The 21,560-nt window shown below is 34.2% G+C and overlaps 1 protein-coding gene across 1 annotated transcript in view; it reads right to left on the bottom strand.

Moving 5' to 3' along the window:
- LOC135843654 (uncharacterized) overlaps nt 1-19,118 on the bottom strand; it is a 71,641-nt gene extending 52,523 nt beyond the window's left edge. Inside the window, exons 1-3 of the mRNA XM_065361606.1 lie at nt 18,796-19,118; nt 3,909-4,114; nt 3,665-3,800 (exon numbers count right to left, since the gene is read on the bottom strand). Of these exons, the coding sequence (XP_065217678.1) occupies nt 3,665-3,800; nt 3,909-4,114; nt 18,796-18,850 (397 nt within the window). The 5' untranslated portion in view covers nt 18,851-19,118. The remainder of the gene's footprint in view (nt 1-3,664; nt 3,801-3,908; nt 4,115-18,795) is intronic.
- Between the last annotated feature and the right edge of the window lie 2,442 nt (nt 19,119-21,560).

Here is a 21,560-nt window from a genome sequence, read left to right as displayed (position 1 = left end):
GTACTGCAAGGGTTGGCAGTGGCCCCCGTTGATTTCTCGCGTCTCCGTAACACCTGTAGCCGCGAATTCCAATTAATCTATTTTTCTCCCCTCGTGTAGGCTATGTTCCTAAACGACGACGAGTTCTTAGCTGCTTACCTACTCGTACTCATTTTCACGATATATGAGCCTAAGTATAGGCTAATACTCGTACCTCTTCATTGGTGTAGCTCTTCCGTGAAAATTTTGTTTCGACTTCGTAGAACTTTTCTGATAAGGGAACAAGTTTTTTTTTCTTTTTTTTTTTTTTGAAGTAAAATGGAAATAGTATTTGAAAAATTTTAAAAATAGCATCATTGTTCATTATTTCTCCTCAAAAAAGCCTAACTATTTCAAACGTTTCCTTAGAATTTCCTTATTTTCTTAAAAGTAGCTATTGCTCTAAGAATATTTTATCTGACAAAAACATGTTCATGAAGGTATGTTGGATTTTGAAAAGAATTGGCACAGAGAATGATCACGTTGAGTGGGAGAGTATCCAGACAATGCTGAGCTCTCTAACCGTATAGGAGACGTGATGAGCAGGGGATCACCAAAGAAGTGATTTTTCTCCATTTTTGGGTACTCAGTGTTACTTAATCTGTGCAGTACCTCGGTAGCCCTCCTGAAAAACTTCGACTAGAGTTTCTAAACCTAACTTTCCTGATATGTACATTGTTTTTGAAATTCGATAACACTTATGACCCCCACCTAACACTTGGTGATTGGAGGATCGTTAAAATAACGATTCCTCGTCAATAATGTTAGCACTTTTCCATTCTCAAAAATCATAAAGTAAACAGTACAATTAACCATCATCAAATTACCAGTGATTCACTATACCTTACCAAGTTACAAGATCTACTGGACGCTCCCAATGATTTACAAAAATTACCGGTAATATATCAAATACCTGTTCATCATTTCCTACCTAAAATTATCAATATTTATTTAATATCCTCACAAGTATTTTACCAAAAATTACCAGTAAATTACCAAATTTTACCAGCAATTAACAAGAAATTGCTAGTTATTGACCAGAAAATCACCAGTATTTTTATGTGCCAAACCAAAAAATAACAGTAATTTATGTACATATCAAAAACAATCAGTAATTTAATTTACCACAAATTACCAATAACCCAAACTCTAGTAAACTACCAAAATTTACCTGTAAAATACCAAAATTTACCAGAAATTACCAAAAAATTGTTGGGTAGTTCTTGACCAGATAATCACCAGTATTCGATTACCAACAATTACCACTCATTCACCAAAAATTACTTATGATTTGCCAAACCAAAAATCAACAGAAATTTACCAAAAGTTATCAGTAATTTACCAGAAAACTACCAGTAATTTACCAGAAAACTACCAGTAATTTACCAGAAAACTACCAGTAATTTACCAGAAAATTAGAAAATTACCAGTAATTTACCAGAAAATTACCAGTAATTTACCAGAAAATTACCAGTAATTTACCAGAAAATTACCAGTAATTTACCAGAAAATTACCAGTAATTTACCAGAAAATTACCAGTAATTTACCAGAAAATTACCAGTAATTTACCAGAAATTACCAGTAATTTACCAGGAAATTACCAGTAATTTACCAGGAAATTACCAGGAAATTATCAGAAAATCACCAGTAATTTACCAGGAAATTACCAGAAAATCACCAGTAATTTACCAGGAAATCACCAGTGATTCACCAGAAAATTACCTGTAATTTACGAAAAATTTGGAGTAATTAATTACCAACGATTTGATACTACATAATAATTATTATTTATCAAAAATCAATGATTTTCCTAAATGAGGGCAAGCTTTTAAAACACGACCGTCTGACACTCTGACAGACCTTAAAAAAATGTGGAAAAATTGAAGTTCCTGATCGCCACCATGCATTGCGAATTTAAGGGACGTTGCCGACAAACTTTTTGATATTGCATCTGGCATTCCAAATTTTTGGAAACTTGGCATAATTTTGATAACTAATTGATGGTTTTTTGTGGTTTCGAAAAAGGCATGACATTGTGTAAAAGTCTGCTGGCAACTTCACTTGAAATGTTGAGAATTGGTATTTTTTTGAAATTTTCAAAAGTCTGACATAATGTTAAGAACTGATTACAATTCTTTCCAAATTTTTGATAGTCAGACAGAAAATAGTGAAATTGGATGTGCCCTGAGTAGGTGGAAAACGGTTGTTTCTTCTATGTTTTTAAAAATCTTACGTACCTGACGGATTTTGACATGGATTTAAGTACCTATTTTGGAGAAAAACCCCTACTTATTTCCTAATATTGTATCAGACTTTTAAAAACTTTGAAAAAAATTAATCAATTTCCAAGGAGAATTCACAAACGTCCAACATCTTTCCCTTTGAATTTTAAGAACTATAGGAAGAAAAAATCAATTTCCTGGTATCATTCCAGAGTTTGGAAAAATTTGAAAAAAATGATCAATTACAATAGCTCATCCTCGTAAAAGGTATCTGATTCTATCTGACTTTCAAGAACTTGGTAGAAAAAATCCTATTAGTTTTTCAATATTTTATCAGACTTTTGAAAACTTTCAAAAAATTGATTAATTCCAAATTTTCCAAGTAGAGGCGCATAAATATCTGATTTATTAGTAGGTATTGGGGGGGGGGAGGTGTTTATAATTGCATGATTACATATTACACTCGTCGTGTGGGAGTTTATATTAGATTGGTACATTTTTTTTTTCGTTTTTAAAAAGTCAGCGTCACGCTGAACAGACCTCCAGTGTCTGGCGTATGAATTTTGAAATTTTTTTCAAAGTGATCGCGATATTACTTGATGTATTCTTTTTGAACACCAAGTAAACTAATCTGCTCCAAGCTCAACGAATTTCATGATCTGAGCTGACAAAATTCATCCATTTCTCATCAAATCGTAAGTACATGAAAATTACGAGACTCACTTCGGCCCCTGGAGAATTGGTATCTACATACATAAATACTGGTGGTCATTTTACCGAACCTTCGACAGGAACTTTTCCAGACTAGACAATAAGGCCTGAAGTTGTTCATCTTGGAACGAAATTGCCTTGTAGAAATGAAATGGATTCATCTTATCGTACATATTTACGGCGAACTGATTATGCAAATTTATTAACATCTTTTCAACGCAGCCTACGTAAGACCTAGGAATCAATTTGAAGGCGTTATGATGTTCTGAATAAGATTCAGCTGATTTTGGATTTCGTTTGGGGGGGAGGGCTCTTTCCAACCACAACATATTTTCCAAAAAAGTTACATACAGGGTGTCCCAAAAATCATGACAATGGTTTTCTTAATATTCTGCTTCCTGGGTGAAGTAATTTTATTCCGATGATTTTAGAACATATTCAACTGTATAAAAAAGTAAGGAGTGTGAAAAATGCCAATTTTTTCATCCATTATTTTCATTGGACACTTGGACAGTAAGGGGTTAAACATTGATTTTTTATATCACTCAAAATTGGCCTTAGGCACCTAACATTTTCAATCTATCATTCCTCTTCAATTTTTTCTCTCCACATTGAGGAACTTCGCAGCTTCATATTACACACTAATATTACATTTATAAAATTGGTACTTATATGTAATATTTAAAGATCTGTCTTTTGTATAGGTACTCACATACAACTTCCATTCGACCTTCTTTTTGAGCTGACGAAAAAAATGGGGCTTCGGCTGAGACTTCACATCGGTACGTGCCACTGGTTCGCAGGTTCACTGACTTCAACGTCACATGGTTGCTGTCTGAGTTCTCATGCTACGAATCATACAAAACAAACAAACTGTAGATGCCTCAAAAAATCATAGGTATTAATAATATCTGCAGAATTATCATAAAAAGTAATAAAGTTAGGTATCTACTTACGTCAACCTTGATGCCGTCCAGCTTATACGAGAAAAGAGGCGGTTGCGATTTGGGCACGTATCGAAAAAACTCTTCGTTGTCTTTATACCATTTGACAGCGTACAAGGAATCTCCTTCGAGTTCGTAGTGACATTCTAGTATAGCCTGGTCACCTCGTAGTTTATACGGTGGTACAACTATACGTAGAAGTTTTATACTTTCAGCGCCTGTAGGCAGTAAAAATACGACAAACGTATGTTTGAAAAAGTACCACGCTGTAAATAATTCACATTATGTATGTATAGTTTGGTACACGTGGTTATTATAAAATATACAGGTAGCTATATACATACGATTTTCGTTAAATAATAGACTAACTAAAAGAGCGATGACGACACTGTTGAAGCTTATACTCGGTGGTCACAGGAATGGTTAGGTCATGGCAAAGGGACAAGAGGAACAATGAAGTACCTGTACCTACCTACGTCGTCGTCGTGCTATCTCACGTATGAACAATATATTTTAAATTCGCTGCCTAAATTACCAATAACGACGCATAAGAGACTAAAGCGGCTATGGGAATTTATGGGTATACACGGCGCAGTGTGGCAACTTGGTGGACTAACGAGAGTGTAACGTTTTGATAATAATTCATAATTTCTTATTAACAAGCGTACCGTAAATCACGATAATTTATACCTGTTAACGGTTAGAATTACAATTTGGTAACTCTCTACTTTGCGTATATAACGATACACGATGACGGAACAGAATGGGGATAGGGATGGTGAGTAGATTTGGTCAGAAAGGTATATTATGCTACATATATAGGAAGGATAGGTGTAGATTTTTCTCACCACATGAGCAAGAAAATAAACAAGGTTGAATTTTTTCTACTTGCAGGTTCAATATCAACTATACATTTATAAAGTAGATATGGCTGACGATGCGATGCGGGTTATATGGTTTCCTCATCCTCGCAACTTATGTGTATTTTTAGGTAGGCATTATACATAGACGTGTGAAAGCGAATGTACATACGTACATATACTCTCAGCGTGTAGGAAAAAAGGAAAAAGTCGCTGATATCGCTTAAAAGTTACAAAATGTAATACTTTGTTTAACATAGAAGAAATACTTTTTTCTGCTTTCCGTCTCACTCACTCGTAGGTACATTGTATTGTTGGCAAGAATTTGAAATATTTTCACAGATACCTCTCTTTCGACTGTTTTTTTTTCCATAACGTATTTGAAACGAGAGAAACTTTTTTCGCGTTTTGGTCGGATGAGTAGAATAAGAGACAAGGAGACGAGGTGGTGAAAAAAAACGATACTGTAAGCGAAGAAAAAGATTTTGAAAGCATCTTTAAAAAACGATGGAAAAATATTTCCCGAGGAAAGAATTTTCAAATTTTTACGAATCTGATAAGGGGTCAGGTAAATTACAATATAAATTCGTTGAGCGAGAGAAAAGCAAGGAAAGCGAGAGAAAAAAACGTAGAATCTCTTTGTAGCAATAGTTACATCGTTGTATACTTTTTACCTTCTGGCGGCGTTTTTTTTTTTTTTTTTTTTTTTTTTTTTAGGTAGGTACGAGTGTTTTTTCCGCTTAGTTCGGGAGAAAAAAAAGCTTCAATATTTTTGTAATAAGCGTTGAAATTAATTTAGTCGAGTTTCAGGCGAATTGCGCTCTGCACGTATTGTCTTAACGATGTCGAGAATTCGAAAAGGGTCGAATGAGCTGGGAGGAGTTTTATTGATAGACGAGCCGGATTCGATGTTTTTTTTTTTTTTGCTAGGAAGAGAGTTGAAGTAGTTTTTATCTCGATGGTCTGTGAATGAAGATGGTGATCTGATGAAAGGTTATAGGTGGGTTTGGTGAAGATACTGAATCACGAACCTACTTTTTGGATGATGAAGATATGATTTTTGGTCGATTATGGGAGAAGCGAAGGATCGAGAAATGTGGTTCAATAGAAAAGTGTGTTATACTAAATCGCCAAAAATCAAAAAATCAACTCCAGCTGTTCAAAATTTAATTCTGAGCCCGATTTCATCAAAAATAATTTTCCTTGAAAAAACAGAACAAAAAAAATATGAAAATACCTGCATATAATTATTATGTACATGAATATGTGTCATATTTTCTTGCAAAATTGACTTTTTTTTTTTACAAAGATTTGAAATTTCACTAGGATTAGGAAATTTTAAACTCTACCCACACGTCTTGTTTTTCCTAAAATTCTAGCAAGGGAACGACAACTCGAGGTGCCTGCCTCCAATTTGAACGATATGGCAATTTTTGGAAATACAATAGCATGGTTGAAACTCCCATAACCAAAATTTCAGCTACCCACATTGATTTTTAAATTTTTAGCGAATTTCGAAAAATCAAAATTGATTATTTTCAACGATTTATGCTTTGTCAAAAAATTTATACTTAGTCGGTATAGTATAAATGATGGAAATAAGTTCTAAAACTAATATCAAGAGTCTTGAACCAAATTTTACCAATGTATTTCATGCCACTCTGGAGCCTCTAGCTCGATTTTTGATATCTCCAGAATTTTAAAATTTCTTTAAAAGACGTAGAAAACTATTTGGGCAGCTAAAAATTAAGCTATGGATTACCCTAGACCAGTTTTGAAAGGTGTATCTGCATTTGAGCCAATTTCCAAGCAGATTCCTCAATTGAATTTTTTCCCAATTTTTTTGAATTTTTTTCTGATGAGTATGTACTTGTAAAAAATCAGATGGCTAAAATTATGTCAAACTAAAAAATATACAAATTCTGAAAAAAACATTGATCAATTGAATTTTTAATATTCGGGGTGCATCTGATCTCACAATTCTATCTGGCTCTTTCTTGATTTTATGTCAAACTTTTGAAAAGTGAAAAAAATTGTCAATTTCTGATATTTTAAATAACATTGAGCCTTGCTGTAGACTTTTATATGTACCTAGGTACCTATATCAAATCTGATTTTCAAGGACTTGGAAAAAAGTCAACGAATTGCTAAAATTATTCCAGAATCTCAAAAATGGTTCTCTGATATACATATTGTCAGATTTTTCTTTTACTTTTTGGAATTTTAAACATGGAGACTTTGTTTGCACCCATTTTCATTGGTTTTCAAATCTCTAATTTATTCTGTTTGGAATACAAATTAAATTTGCACTAAGTAATGCTTTTCCGAGTTTGGAATAATGAGCTTTTATTTTTGTAATTTGGAAGTTTTTTTCCAGAAAATATAACAAATGCACGAAAATTATATATATGTAGGAGTCCCGTCCCTTCCTTAATTCCTAGATCTTCTTTTCTGCCATTTTAAATGTTTTTCATGTACTTTTAGGCAATTCTTTCGCAATAGCTGTAACCTAATTTATATTTATCACAATTTTTGTGATGTTTCATCAAGTTTTATTCACCCTAAAACATTTATTCAAGTATACCATTGTCCTATTTTTTTTGTTTTATGCAACTTTCAAGTTTTTGTTTCTTCGGAATTTCACTTACTAATTTTAATGATTCCAAAACACAATTTTTTTCAATTATTCTTCACGACTTTCATAGAAATTCGGTTTTAAAAAAAATTCACATTTTCAATATCTGAAAATTATTGTCATTGATTAATTCGACCCTGTTGATTTTAAATAAGTAAATTTTGTAAGCAATCTTGTGAGCATTCTGAGGCAATTTTTGCAATTGATATTCAGCCATTTTGAGTAACCTTCAACTTTATTTCTGGCATTTTGCTATTTTTTTTTTTTTTTTTGCAGAAGTTGGAAGATTTTTTTGTCATTATTTTCCTTGATTCTTCTGTAATGTTTTGATTTCCAAGAGTCATATTCAATTCTTATGAATGTTTGCCACATTATGACGAATTTCCAACTTCATTTGGTAAAATTTTGTGGAAATTTGCAGTTTCTAAATTCAGCTGGAGGCTCCAGAACTGCTCAAAACGGGTTGAAATCGTTTCCAATCGATTTGGCAGGTCGAAAATAGGATGTATCCCAAATCTCAGCTTTCTAGGTCAATTTGGTAAAATTTCGAGTTTTTTTCTCATTTTTGGCCTGAATCTGATTTTCATTCTGTGACATTTTAAATTTTCAGGCTGTTTCAAAATGTACACTACATATGTTATTTTCTTGTCGATGCAACTGAGAGAGCGGTTCATTAGGCACATGATAATACTAGAGTAAAGATATCGTATTTACGGCGAACCGAGTATGCAATTTTATTAACATCATCGCATGCGACTAACAATCATAATCTTGAAATTGAAGGCATTTCGTACGATTTATTGAATAATAATTTGAACCTCAACGAATGCATCTAATCCCTAATTTGCACAATTTTACATTTTTGCATTCTGCTACTCACTGGTATTTATAGGGGACGATTAGTGGAAGGGAAAGGTGAAAATTACTTTTCAGTCGCAAATACATATATCTCGTAAGTCGTATGGGGCCAACTCATTGACTACTCAGCCTTGATGCTCAGTCGAAAAACAGTCTTCTAATTTCTTAATGCGATGTGTTTTCCTTCAAACATGCGAGTAGACAAATTTCCACACACTGATGTAGCTCAATTTGCATACTGCAATCTTATTAATTAATTCAACGAGTAGTATAATTAAATACATCTTTTACGGAATGTTTAGATACTCTTTTACTGAAATTTCAAATCTGTGATGTATTTGAGAATTTTCGATTTAATAGTAGGTACTTACATTCATTTTCAATTATTTTGCTTGAAAAAATCAACGTTATGAAAGATTTCTTTCTCACATGCCCTTTGTTTAATTTCTCCAAGCTACTTGAGTTAATATGAGAAGAAAAAAAGACTCTCGAAAATAATACACAATGACACGTATAATATGTAGAAGCACACGGTATGTATTTCCTAGAGAAAAGCTTACTGAAACTTTAAACTTGTAATCTTGTCGTACACATGTATTCCTCTCCTCTCTTCCGCACCTCTTCCTTCACCATTTTATACCAATGTCTCGCAACGTCTGGAAATATATTTCCATTCTTCCTCTATCTCACGACATCATCGATGTATGTTCGAAAGCGTCTCAAAACGAAGGCCAAAATAAGGGAGACAACTCTGCGGTTGAATTCAAGTCATATAGAGTAAAAAGAACGCTCAGCCTAGCCGTGTGATATGGCTTGTGGCATTACAAATCCTCTAAGGGACTGGTCATCGAAAAATCTGACATATTCGTCAATGGAAACATATATATGGCTAGTGCACCCAAGAGGCCATCACTTCTATATGTAAGAACGTACAAGTGTATAACATAATTGATGGATTTTTCAACTCCACGTACCTACACAAGCCTATATATACGAGTACTCTAAAGAGGCTATATCAACGTGTAGAAATCTGGAGTATACAAACTCGAACTTCAGCAGGACTGGAAAATGGATGATTGGAAGGGTATGAGGAAGATTACTAATTATAAAAGGATGGCGGACAAAAATTACGACCTGAGAGTAACCCCATATTCTCGATTCGGTCATCGTCGTCGTCGTTAATAATAATTACCACGCAATGAGAATCTGGGTTTACGCGAACTATGGTTTCATTACACGGTGGCGAATATGTACGTACGTACAAGGCTGTGTCGTATTTACATCAATTACACGAGAGGCATCGCATCGTATCGCAGTAATGAGAAAAGCCACGACCATATCGTACTTCATATGAACCAAAATCCCATCAAAAGGTGATAATCGAGTCATTTGGTTGTGTCGTATCAACGCCGTCCTGGTTAAGAGTATTCTAAGGCGGAGGGGACGAATTACAATAATCAACCGAGTGTACACGTGTGTAACATGTAGTCTATTCTAATCTCTGTTTATATTACAAATAGGTAGTGATAGCGATATTCAACGAGGTAACAGGTATTGCATCAAGGATATGTGACTGTTTTGATTGATATTTCTGTAGGCATGCTTTAGTTTTAATGGCAGCTGCTGAGAAGTAAAAGGGCATGTAAATAGGAATAGGATTTGGTATTCGAGATGTAAACGTACCGAGTCCGAGTGCACTGAAAGCTGTGTAACGACGTTGTTGGATTTCGGAGCGGCACATTGCGAGCTGCGTTGTGTTCTGAATAAAAACTCGGTATGGTTGTAAAGCTGACAGAAAGGGGTGAATTTCCTATTTTGGAAAATCACTCTACCAATTGTGCACAATTTTTCTCACTTGAAAGTGTGTATCTCAAGGTTGAATCAACTTGAAGAATGCTTGTTTGTAGAATTGTAGAGTTTTCAATAGAATGAATCAGAAATTTTAAATCAGCACTTAATTAAAATTTGGAAATCACTAATTTGAACTTTCAAAGAGCAAACTATCCAACACATTTTGAAAATAAAGACTTTTTAAAAATAGTTTTTGTAAAAAAGAATGATTTTCGAAATGGATCCTTATATCCCTCAGAGTTACAAAGATCCGCAATGTTGATTAAAATTGAAAGAAAAAACACAATTTCAAAAATTTGGACTATACGTATTCATCACTCAAGACACATAACCACGACGCAGGAACGGTCAACAAATGCCACGACGCGACGATGACGCAAGAATGAAACCAAAAATCAATGTTGTGCAAATTAATGGATTATTTTTGAACATTTTGACTTTGACAATAAATTTTTTCCCCATTTTTTTTTTCAGGAACAATGCAGAATTAACATAATTTTGTCGAAATGAAGTTCAAAAGCGTGAGTGGATTCAGCCACGCTGAAGGAACTTTGAGGAGAATTTGATTCAAATTAATGCCAGAAGGGAGAGAGATGAATGCATAATATTGAGTGGAAATCGCAGGACAAATGATTACATAAAACTTGAAAAAAATTTCATCACTCTTAATTTTTGAACAATTAGCCAGATTCTGAAATGTGACCCCACCCATTTGGAGAGTTACCTCAAAACAGATTCCAGATGATTTTTTTGTTTTTGTCAAAACACCGAAAAATTCTTTCAATTTTTTTAAATCACGTTTCAATAAAATAACACAGGCTAATTAAGTATGTTCAATGACCTTTTTTCCAGAGAATTTTTGAAGCAAGTAGGGGAATATTTTCAAACTTTCCCATATTTTTTGAGCAGGTTGAAAAGAGACTTTTTAGGCAGGCAAGGTAAAAACTACTGCTTTTTATGTACGTTTTGGCAAAAAAAAAAAAAAACACATTCCAATTTCTTGGTAATTTTGGCAAAAATTACAGCTACGGTATTTGACTAGGTATTTTACCAAAAAATTACTTCCTGAGAATTACCTCAAAGGGCTTTTGATTTTACTCGTATCGTTGACTTGACAAATGAAAAATTGATTCTTCGTGGTTTTGAATCAGTCATCCAAATTATCCAGCAGGATTTTTTAAAAATTCAGTGCAAATGAATCAAATGAAATTCAATGCTCGTTTGGGTTGAGATCAGTGTCTTTTACCTCAGTTTGGTATTTTTGTATCCAAATTTCATTTTACAAGGGAGCCATTCGCCTTGTCATCGCACTTTTTGGAAAAAGCATGGTTCGAAGACTTCATAACCAAAATTTCAGCTGCTGAAATTGATTTTTCGATTTTTGGTGAATTTATAAAAATCTGAAATTGACTATTTTCAGAAAATTACGGTAGAAAAAATGTACTTATGTACTTGTTCATTTTGGTAAAAATTATGAAAATCAGTCCTGAAAGCAGTACCAACTCCGTGGGGCCAAATTACCATTTCTGGCCATTTTAGAGCCTGAAATGTGATTTTGGAACTCTCCAGAACTTTTAAATTTTTCCAGAAGGTGTGGAAATTAATTTGAGAGTCTCTAAAAATCGAGTTGTGGCTTATTTTTCGATCAATCCAATGAGTTTATCTACAATTAAATTAGTTTTTACGCCGTATGGGCGATGCAAGTTCTGATTATTCCAATTCTGCAAAAAAAAAAAAAAAAAAAGAGTATGGTAAAAAAAACATAATGGGGGTGTTCACCTAGAAATCGACTCAAATGTGAATAAACACGATGATCAGGTCGAGAATAAGTCACAACTCGATTTGAAGCTGCTCAAATTGTTTTCAAACTTTCTAGAGAAATTCAAACATTCTGGAAAAATCGAAAATCGCCCTGGAGACTCCAGAATCATCGAAAATGGCGAAATTCGGTTTGGGGAAGTTGATAATTAGTTCAGGACTAATTTTCACTATTTCATCATTTTTACTAAAAAAAATTGGGAATAGGTCCTCAATAGGTACCTACCTATTTTTAAAAGAAATCATGGTCAATTTTGGATTTTCAAATGTTTTCAATAAATTGAAAGGTCGCAATTTGAGCAGTCAAGATTTTGGTTTCGAAAGTCTATCTTGTTTTCAGAAAGCTCAAGTTGACAAGTGAAATTTTTGGCAAAATATGTACCTACTCGAGAAATGTGAATTTTTAGCACAATTGTCAAAAAGTATTCACTTTTGTCAATATTGTAAAAAAATGTCCATTTTTAGTAAAATTCTCAAAAAACGTCAAATTTTGGCCAAAATAGTGAAAAAGTCTTGTTCTTGCCAAAATTGCCCAAAATTATCCCTTTTTGCGAAAATTGTCAAAAAATTCGTGTTTTTTATCAAAAGTGCCGAAGAATGTCATTTTTTTGTGAATTGACAAAAAGTTGTCCTTCATGTTTTTACGGCGGTGATGCTTCAAATGGACCCAAAATTGAAATGCTTCCTTGATGAAATTTTTTCATTTAATCAAAAATCAACCAGAATCAAGTAGCTACCAACTTTCTTCAAAATTTTTATTCACTCAAATTCGAGTTTATAAACAACCTGTTGTGAATCTGATAACATTCAACTGGGTCAGTTTTCATGCAAAGAAGTTGAAGAAGTCGCAGAAATAATCCACATGGGAAAGGCATATGAAATGGGTATCGGTAAATTAGTCCATAGAAAAAATTGAAACCCGATCGGAAATAGTCACCATCATCTTCAAAAAAAGAAATCCACCAATAAGGCCTTCTCTTAACGAACCCAGCGTTGAAAGGAAAGCTCCCTCGTACCACTTCTGTATCCTTAGTATCCAGGCACTGCTCAGTACAACGTACTATTTTATTTCTACTACGTTAATTGTAAGCAAAGTACACGACTACTGTGATGACTACTACGACGACGAGGACGAACGTTTGTACGCGAAATTTAACGTTCTGTGCTAATAAATCGGAATTATGGCACGTTTAATGTTAATGCGAGCAGAATACTTGGCTCGGCGAAAACAAAGACGTAAACGTACGCGAAATTCGCCTGCATCGTGCATCCAACACTTTAAAAGCAACGTGAACGTCTTCAATGTGAACGTCGTGTTAGGTCGAGAATAGCTGAATATGAGATTATGCCACTCGCCCGGGCTCGTTGTAATTTCCAGTAATGTAATGGCTATGTATAATTTAGGTTTTCTTTTTCTCCATTCTTTTTTTCTAGTTTTGAGATCACGGATGAGTTGTCTTTTCAAAGCGAAATGTGCAACGATGATGCTCATAATGAGGGCAAAAAAAGTGTCGATATCTGATGAATAAAAATGCATCCCATTCATTGCAGCAAAACGGATGTGGTTAATTGTCCTGGAGATGTACGCGAGGAATCTTTCCATTATTAGACTGAGTATGTACATTGTACAAGGTGTTTTATAGTAGAAGAAAAGCTTTCCAAATGGAAAGAAGCTCAAGCATAAGACATAGTATATCATATGCGTGAATGCTTGCCTATCCTTCCAACAACAAGGCCATCAGCCGTCTCGAAAGGAACTTGCTGTCTTCAATGACGTAAATTCAAACCTTCTACCTACCTCAATTAAATCAAGAGTAAAATTATGACTCCAAAAAAACTGCTCTTCTGCCCCCACAGCCCAGAGGCCAAACAAACAAACAAACAAACAAACACAGATTCGCTATGTGTTGCCTAATTTCTACCTAAGCAGTTTTTTACCCCCTCCCTCACCCACCCCTACTACGAAACACGATGTTATACAGACACACGTGGCGAACATTTAGGTAAACCCTCCCCTCTGTATATCCTCTTCCTACACATACCACGAGTGCAAATAGGTACAATGTATCCTTCATCCGAGTAAATATAACAAACAACGACATAATACGCCTTCGGCCAAATGATGAAAATATTACCCACACGTATGAACCTATCCCTCTTCGTCGTGGTATATTTTTTAAGCCACTGTGAATTATTCAATTTTGATACGAACGCGTGTCCGACACCACACTCTTGTATTTTTTTTGGAGTGCATTAATGCGTAGACTTGACAGGAGAAGATGTGTAATGCGAGCAGTCGTCTGGGAGATTTCCCTTCCCACAGTGTTCTTCATACCACGTCTACCTACATGATACGTAATGTCTTTATATATACCATATCTGGGGTTTCTTTCGAGTGCAGCATTCTGTATGCGAAAATATGACATCGCCAAGGTATTTGCTCAAGTGGAAAAGCAAATGGGGTTTAAATTGTTCTCTCGGTGCGGCGACGACGACGACGTCGTCATGGTTGAAAGCAAAAACCTATATACATATGGAAAACAATTCGTCGAGCGAGTGCAAAAAGAACAAATTACGATGAGAAAATCATATTTTTATAACGATGGAAAATTCTTTTGCGCGCTGATTCCAGTAAATATGTATGATGATTTCTTTTGTTCCGAGTTTTTAATATCTGGTGGTTGTCTTTTCGGGTGCGGAAGTCATGTGATGGTGGATTTATAGAGGGATGGCGAGGAACTAATTTTAAATGATTTCCGAGGAAGGATTGTCATACATCCTTCAACTTACAATAGGGATCCTATCGAAGTGTTTGCCTTCAATTTGAACGGGACCAAGATTTTTGGAAAACATGGTCTGAAACCTCCGAACCCAAAATTTCAGCATCCCAAATTGACTGTTAAATTTTTGGGTAAATTTTTGAAAATTTAAAAATGACCATTTTTGGCGATGTATACATTAAAAAAACATTGTACCTATAGGCCTACGAAAACCGGTCCTGAAACTGATATTAATTCTCCTGAACCGAGTTTCCATATTTTCAGACATTCTAGAGCATACAGATCGATTTTTTATTTCTCCAGAAAAGGCTAAAAATCGAGTTGCAGGTATTCTCAAGCTAGTAAGCGAATTTATCCACATTTTGGGTCGATTTCAAGGAATACCCCTTGAGTGCGTTTTTGTTGAATCTATAATTTCGTTCACTAAGGGGGCGAGGAGAGATTAAGAGTTAAGAAGTACAAAAAACTTTGAGAGCATACAATAATTTATAAGAAATTCAAACAATTGAAAATTTCTCACTTTCGATGATTTTTTTCAACATGCTGAGTCGACAATTTTCTCAAACCCAACTTACAAGGGAAGTACCGCAACTGATCCGAAGAACTGTTCACTGGGCAGCAGGAAATCAAAAGAGTATCTCTAAATAATACACCATATGTGAAAATTTCAGCTGCTGAAATTCAATTCTTGATTTTTAGTGAATTTTTACAATCTCAAATTTGAACCATTTTTCATTAAAAAAGGAAAATTTGATCAAATTGACGTCAAAGGGTGAAATTTTATTTACATTCTATTCTTGTTTTTTCTGAGTCAATTGGTGAGGGTTTTGAGCCATTGTGAAGATTCCAGCAGATTTTTGGATTCTGTGGCTTGGAAAATTGAAGGCTCCAGTAATTTTCAAAAAAGTCGCTGGAGGCCCTAAAATTACTTGAGCCCACCTGAAGTCGTCTTCAGAGGGTGTTAAAATTGGAGTGTAGAGTAAATTTCAGATTTCCATCTCCATTTGATGAAATTTTGTGAAAATTTAAAGTTTCAAAAATCTGCTGGAGGCTTCAGGAATTTTCAAAAAGTCGCTGGAGGATCCAAAACGACTTAAAATTCACCTTCAGTACTTCGTAGCGTATTGAAATTAGTTTTTAGAATAAATTTTAGCTTTACAACTCCAATTTGATGGAATTTTGTGAGAATTTCGAGTTTCAAAAATCTGCTGGAAGCTCCAGTAATTTAAAAAAAAGCCGCTGGAGGCCCTAAAATTACTTGAGCCCACCTGAAGTTGTCTTCAGAGGGTGTTAAAATTGGAGTGTAGAGTGAATTTCAGATTTCCATCTCCATTTGAAGAAATTTTGTGAAAATTCAAAGTTTCAAAAATCTGCTGGAGGCTTCAGGAATTTTCAAAAAGTCGCTGGAGGCTCCAAAACGACTCAAAAACTGTGCCTGTAAACCGTGTTAAAATACCTAAATGGAATCCAGCCCCTATATGAAACTCGGATTTACCATCTTTGTCACCCTTTCGACTGATTTTGCCACATGTTTTTGAAATTCTTTTGTGCCACTTCAAATCCAATATAATTATTCTCGAGCATATTACCTATAGGTACGTTTAAAACAAAATGAAAAATTGATGATTCACGATCGAGTGAAAAAAAAATACTTGACATTTGGTTTGTGTCCTATTTTTGACCTCTCGTCAAGAGTTGATTCAAGTTTATAGGAGCTGAATTTTGTTTTATCCCATGTACTTGGAAGAATTTTTCTAAAAACTGAATACTCCGAAAATTAACTGGGGGGGGGGCAAATTACGTTAATTTGAACAAATGTGTTTTTTTTTCGCAGCTGAAATTTCTGCTAATGTGTATTTTGGGCTTCTTTTTTCATTTAATCCAGTCCAAAATTGTTTAGACGCCTTGGATCCCACTCTTGTCTGTGTCAAAAATGTGAGTAGGGATTATAAATCAGTTCAAACAGCCATGAAATTAAAATTTTTGGAAGTAGGTAATTTCTTGTTGTATAAAAAAATTCCTATTCTTGAATCATACCGAAATCGTTTCATTTTTTCCTTTACAGGGCAAATATTTCTCAAGAGTCAATAAATTGACTCACATCAAAAATAATGTTTTATTTCTTGAATAAATATGAATTTTGGAAAGTTTTTGCCTTGCGTTGTTTTTTTTCAAATATTCTCCAAGTTTAATCAAATCTGAAAAATATTTAAATCCAAAAAAATCTACTTCAACACCAGTAAATACCTAAGTTTTTTTAAAAATAAATTTTCGAAAGCTTTTCCTCTCCCTTTACCAAGACCAACTCTGCTTTTTTTTAAATTTTGATTTTTGATTAATTGTTAAAAAATGAAAATTGTTTTTTTTTTCAGCGAGAATTTTCTGTTTTTGAAATGAAATGTACTTGGAGTAGAATTCACGAAAATTGATTACTCAGCTCATATTGACGCACCTAAATCGAATATCATAATTTTCAGCTGCTCATATCAATACTCCAAGTTTTCAGTATCATCTCAAAAATCTATGGGGGGGGGGGTGCGAGTGAAATCAAAATGCAGCTGAAGGTTCTATATTGGTTGAAAATTTTGAAATTCGAGTACAGAATGCAATATTGAGCAAGGAAAAAATAATTACCAAAACTGAAGGATTTACTTTTTCATAACCTAAGATTTCTTTTTAAAAATCTACATTTCATTAAAATTGAAAGTGGATAGGTACCCATACCTTAGGTGGTTACCCTGTAATTTTGGAAAGTTTTCACCCTCATGTGAGTACGTAGATAACGATGGTTCAACTTTGGTAAAAATATGTAGATAAAATGATAACGAGTGCCAGAGAAAGAAGTGGTTTGAAAGTACTTATGTTATTACCACATATTTTACGAGGAAACCAAGTAGGTAGATACTAAATTATGAAATATAAAATGTACATGCATATAGTCTTATGTGTGACCTCTCTCGACCGAAGTACCAATTGATACATAATATTGGTAGAAAACAGGTGTGCGATTGCAAGTTTTCTATAAAGCATCGGCTGCGGTAACTGCGGCGTCGTCTGAAATTCCAAACTAATTCCCTGGAGCGTTTCAGATTCGCCATTTACGATATTATAAGGGTTACACCACTCGTAGAATTTTTTTAGATACCTACCTATATAGTTAATGTGTGACGGTGAGACTGTGGAGATACTGGAGCTTGAGACCGCCAAGCCACATCGTATAACGTATATCACGATGGTAGGTACTTAGTTTATGGCAATTTGACGTCTGAGGGTTCATATTACTCGTACGACGGATATATCCAAACAGCGAGAAATGGGGGATAGATTTAAGGCAATTTCAACGAGTCGTACCTTATTAACAAAAGCACTAGTTTTGTAATATTTTTATGCACTTACGTATCACGACGAATGTTGTACCCCCCAGTTCTAAACTGGGGTAAAATGCTACAAGCAGAATAGTAAAATAAGGGGAGTTTTTTTTCCACTATAAAAAAAACGTAGGTAGGTAACGAAACGTTCATCAACAACGATGATGAGTGCTCTCGAAACATAATTTTTCTCGCGTTCGCCAAAAGAAGAGCTAATAGTTCGGGTTTGTAAAAAAGTTTTTCCGTGTTAGGGACCATAATGCAAATTTAATAAAGCGTAGTAATTTTTCGCTTTTCAATTTACCAATGTGTAGGTTAGGTGAGGTAAGGTACCTCTTAAGGAAGTTTTTTCCCTCTTTACATCTCGCTGTTAGAGTTCGTTTGTTGCCTTGTTATCGACGTTGTTAAAAAACAATAAGAAAATTTGTCGTTAAAAAGGTTGAAGGGTAATTAAGAATTTGCGACGTGTATTTCCAAGTAGAGAGTAGCAATTTCTCCATAATACTCGCAAACCGTATAATTATTAATTTCTTTCTCCCCTCGTGTTCTGTTAACGAGCTAAATAATTATACAGTTAGGTTGAAAAAAATTCAAAAAAAATAGGAACAAGCAGAGGTAAGAAGCAGTGATAAGCGTTCTACAAGTGTACCCGACGTATACTATAATTTGGAATTTATATTACAACTAGGTACGTAAATTGAGGTTTTTTTTTGTTTTCATAATACTTACTTTTTATAATACATAAATAAATCAAACACAATAATAAACGCGATTTGTCAAACATTTTGAATACTTAAATCCATAATACCGTGTTGAAACTAACGACCAATTTATTTTCATGGTAAATATTGAATCGATGACAATCGCACGGCCAGCAAGAAATCGCGACGACGAAAATTATTACCATTTATGTAATCGGTATTCATAGCGATCTGGTAATTTTTACTCGAAACGCGCACCTCGATATCATTTTTTAAATATTTTTTCGTCTAGGTTTACGTATTTATTCGACGCCGAAATTGCAATTCGCGAGACGCTTCGCGCGTCCGTAACTCGAGCGACGATAATGACTTAACATATGATTTGCTATCTTGCTAGAATCGTAAAGCGTCCAACGTCGCTATGGTTACTCACCGAAGCTTGCGCTTTATCACCTTTTTCTGATAAGATGATAAAACACATTAATCCTATAACAGTTATTAAACTTATTAACTAATGTAAATTTTGTAATGTACCCGAGTGCCCCTTTTTCTTCTCTCCGCCTTTTTTAAAAACTTTTTTTTCATTTGTGGACTTTGATGGGCCCCCGAAAAATTTGGTAAACGAATACGATTTACAAATAGATCACATTTTGGGATCAGTATAGTTAATAAATTATAGAATAATTTTTGAAAATGAGCTTCGATTGAAAACTAAAATTTTCTAAAAGTATCATCGAGGTTAATTTTTTCTTTATGATGGGAAATTTTCTCCTCGAAATTGAAAATAAAATGTTAAGGTTCCAAGCACGCTGAATATATGGACACGACTAGAATGTTTCATACTTATCTGCTTCCAAATTCTCAATCCTGTGACTCACAAACTCCACAAAATTATTGAAATTAAATTGATAGAACAAATAAATTTATGTAATCTCCTTTACTACTCGTAGATTTATTGATTTTCAGTTGGCTCAATTTTTTTTTTTGGTTTGAAAAATTCCACAAAGGAATATTCCAACTGATGAGGTGTTTTTGAATTGGGAAAAAATCGAAAGAGCACCTAATAATACCATGGGAATCTACTTTGGCAACAGTTCAAGTGTTATATGAATACATAGTAAAAACGCGAAGAGGAAAAAGTTTAGCCAATTTCATTCAGTCTATTTTACAGCTAGAAGGCTAACCTTTTTTTTTAATCGAAAGGTCTAGACAAATACTTAATCCTAAAAATATATCAGAGGCTCAATGTCGATTTTAAAAGTCCCAAATCTAAAGAGGAGCTCCTCAAATCAACACAAAAAAATTTTAGAAAAATGTTTTTTTCTAAATTTTATATTTTTAACTTGAATTCAAAAATTTGAATCGTTTTGGATCCATTGGGTTCCCCTCCCCTCCCCAAAAATCCTGAGAGACTGAAATACAATCATATCATATTTTGGTATGCTATGGTATCCTGCGAGGGTGGGGGCCGTGAAGCGACCCAGGAGGTGGAGCTCCCTAGTAAATTCTAATTTTGAATTTTTGACGAAGGTTTAAAAATTGGAATGTTGCTAGTTATTTCCCCCGAAGAATTCAAAATTTAATCAAATTGGGCTATAAAGCTAAAATTTACGTAATTTACACTTTTGTTTTCAAAATTACATATCGACTGGTCAAGTTTCGAGCCGTTTTCTAGGTTCAAAAAATCCCATAAAAAGACTCAAATAAAAATCATTGCTCAAAAACTTCGATTTAAGCACAGTTTTGATGGCCTTTTGATCAATTTTGATCAATTTTGGATTGAATTTTGAAATTTTGTATCTGTTGGTTCAATAATACTTACTTAGCTAGGTATTTTTCTCCAGCATAATAGGTATTGGAAAAAAATGAAAAATTCATGTATTTCACGATCAGATGAACTCATGGAGTTGAAATTTGGTTCAGATATTTTCAGTAAATCTTTTGATCTCCAAAATCACCCGTGCCATCGAATTCAAGTTTATCTGGAGCCCAAAAATTGTTATCTTTCATATTCATCTTATTGTTGAAGGTGAGATGATGATTTTAAAAGAAGTAATTGGAATCTAGAGATTGAGTTGTATTTACGATGAGGAATAATTTTTATTGAAATTGAGTTTCTTTGAAAACGTGAGATTTTTTTATGCTTCGAACTGTACTTACTTATTTGAGTCAGAAAATGCAGAATCGATAGAAGATCCCGAAATACAGTCCTTGAAAATTTACGCTGTTGAAATTCATTTTTCTATATATATTTTTTTTTTGACTTTGATTTGGTCCCATTTCAATAAAAAGATTAAAATTTGATGTAATTAACGCAACAAAGGCTTAAATTTTCTTTGAACCCTTTTTTCTAAACTCTGAAAACGATTCATGTTAGTTATTTCGAGATGTTCTGGAGCCTCCAGTAAAATTTTGCACTCTTCAGTTTTTCGAGAAGTTTCGCAAATAGGGTTAAAATTAGATTCAGCACCCATAAACCTAAATTTATTGTCTTCGTGATCTTTTTGATCGACGTCATGATGGTTTGGAGGTGTTCTGGAGCCTCCAGTGAATTATTGCGCTCTCCAGTTTTCGAAAAAATGCTATAAATCAAGTCAAAATGAAATTCAGCACCCATAAACTTGTATTCACAGTCTTTGTGATCCTCTTAACCAATTTAGGCTCATATACCTATAGTTGCAGTTTAGGAGCGTGTGACCTCCTGAATCGATTTGGGATGGTTTCGAGTCATTCTGAAGCCTTCCGGCGGATTTTAGTTCCTCCAGATTTCGATAAAATAGGTTCACAACCCGT

The sequence above is a fragment of the Planococcus citri genome, chromosome 4 (genome assembly GCF_950023065.1).
Source record: "Planococcus citri chromosome 4, ihPlaCitr1.1, whole genome shotgun sequence".
In the NCBI taxonomy this organism is placed as follows: domain Eukaryota; kingdom Metazoa; phylum Arthropoda; class Insecta; order Hemiptera; family Pseudococcidae; genus Planococcus; species Planococcus citri.
This window is presented reverse-complemented; position numbering and strand designations above follow the sequence as displayed.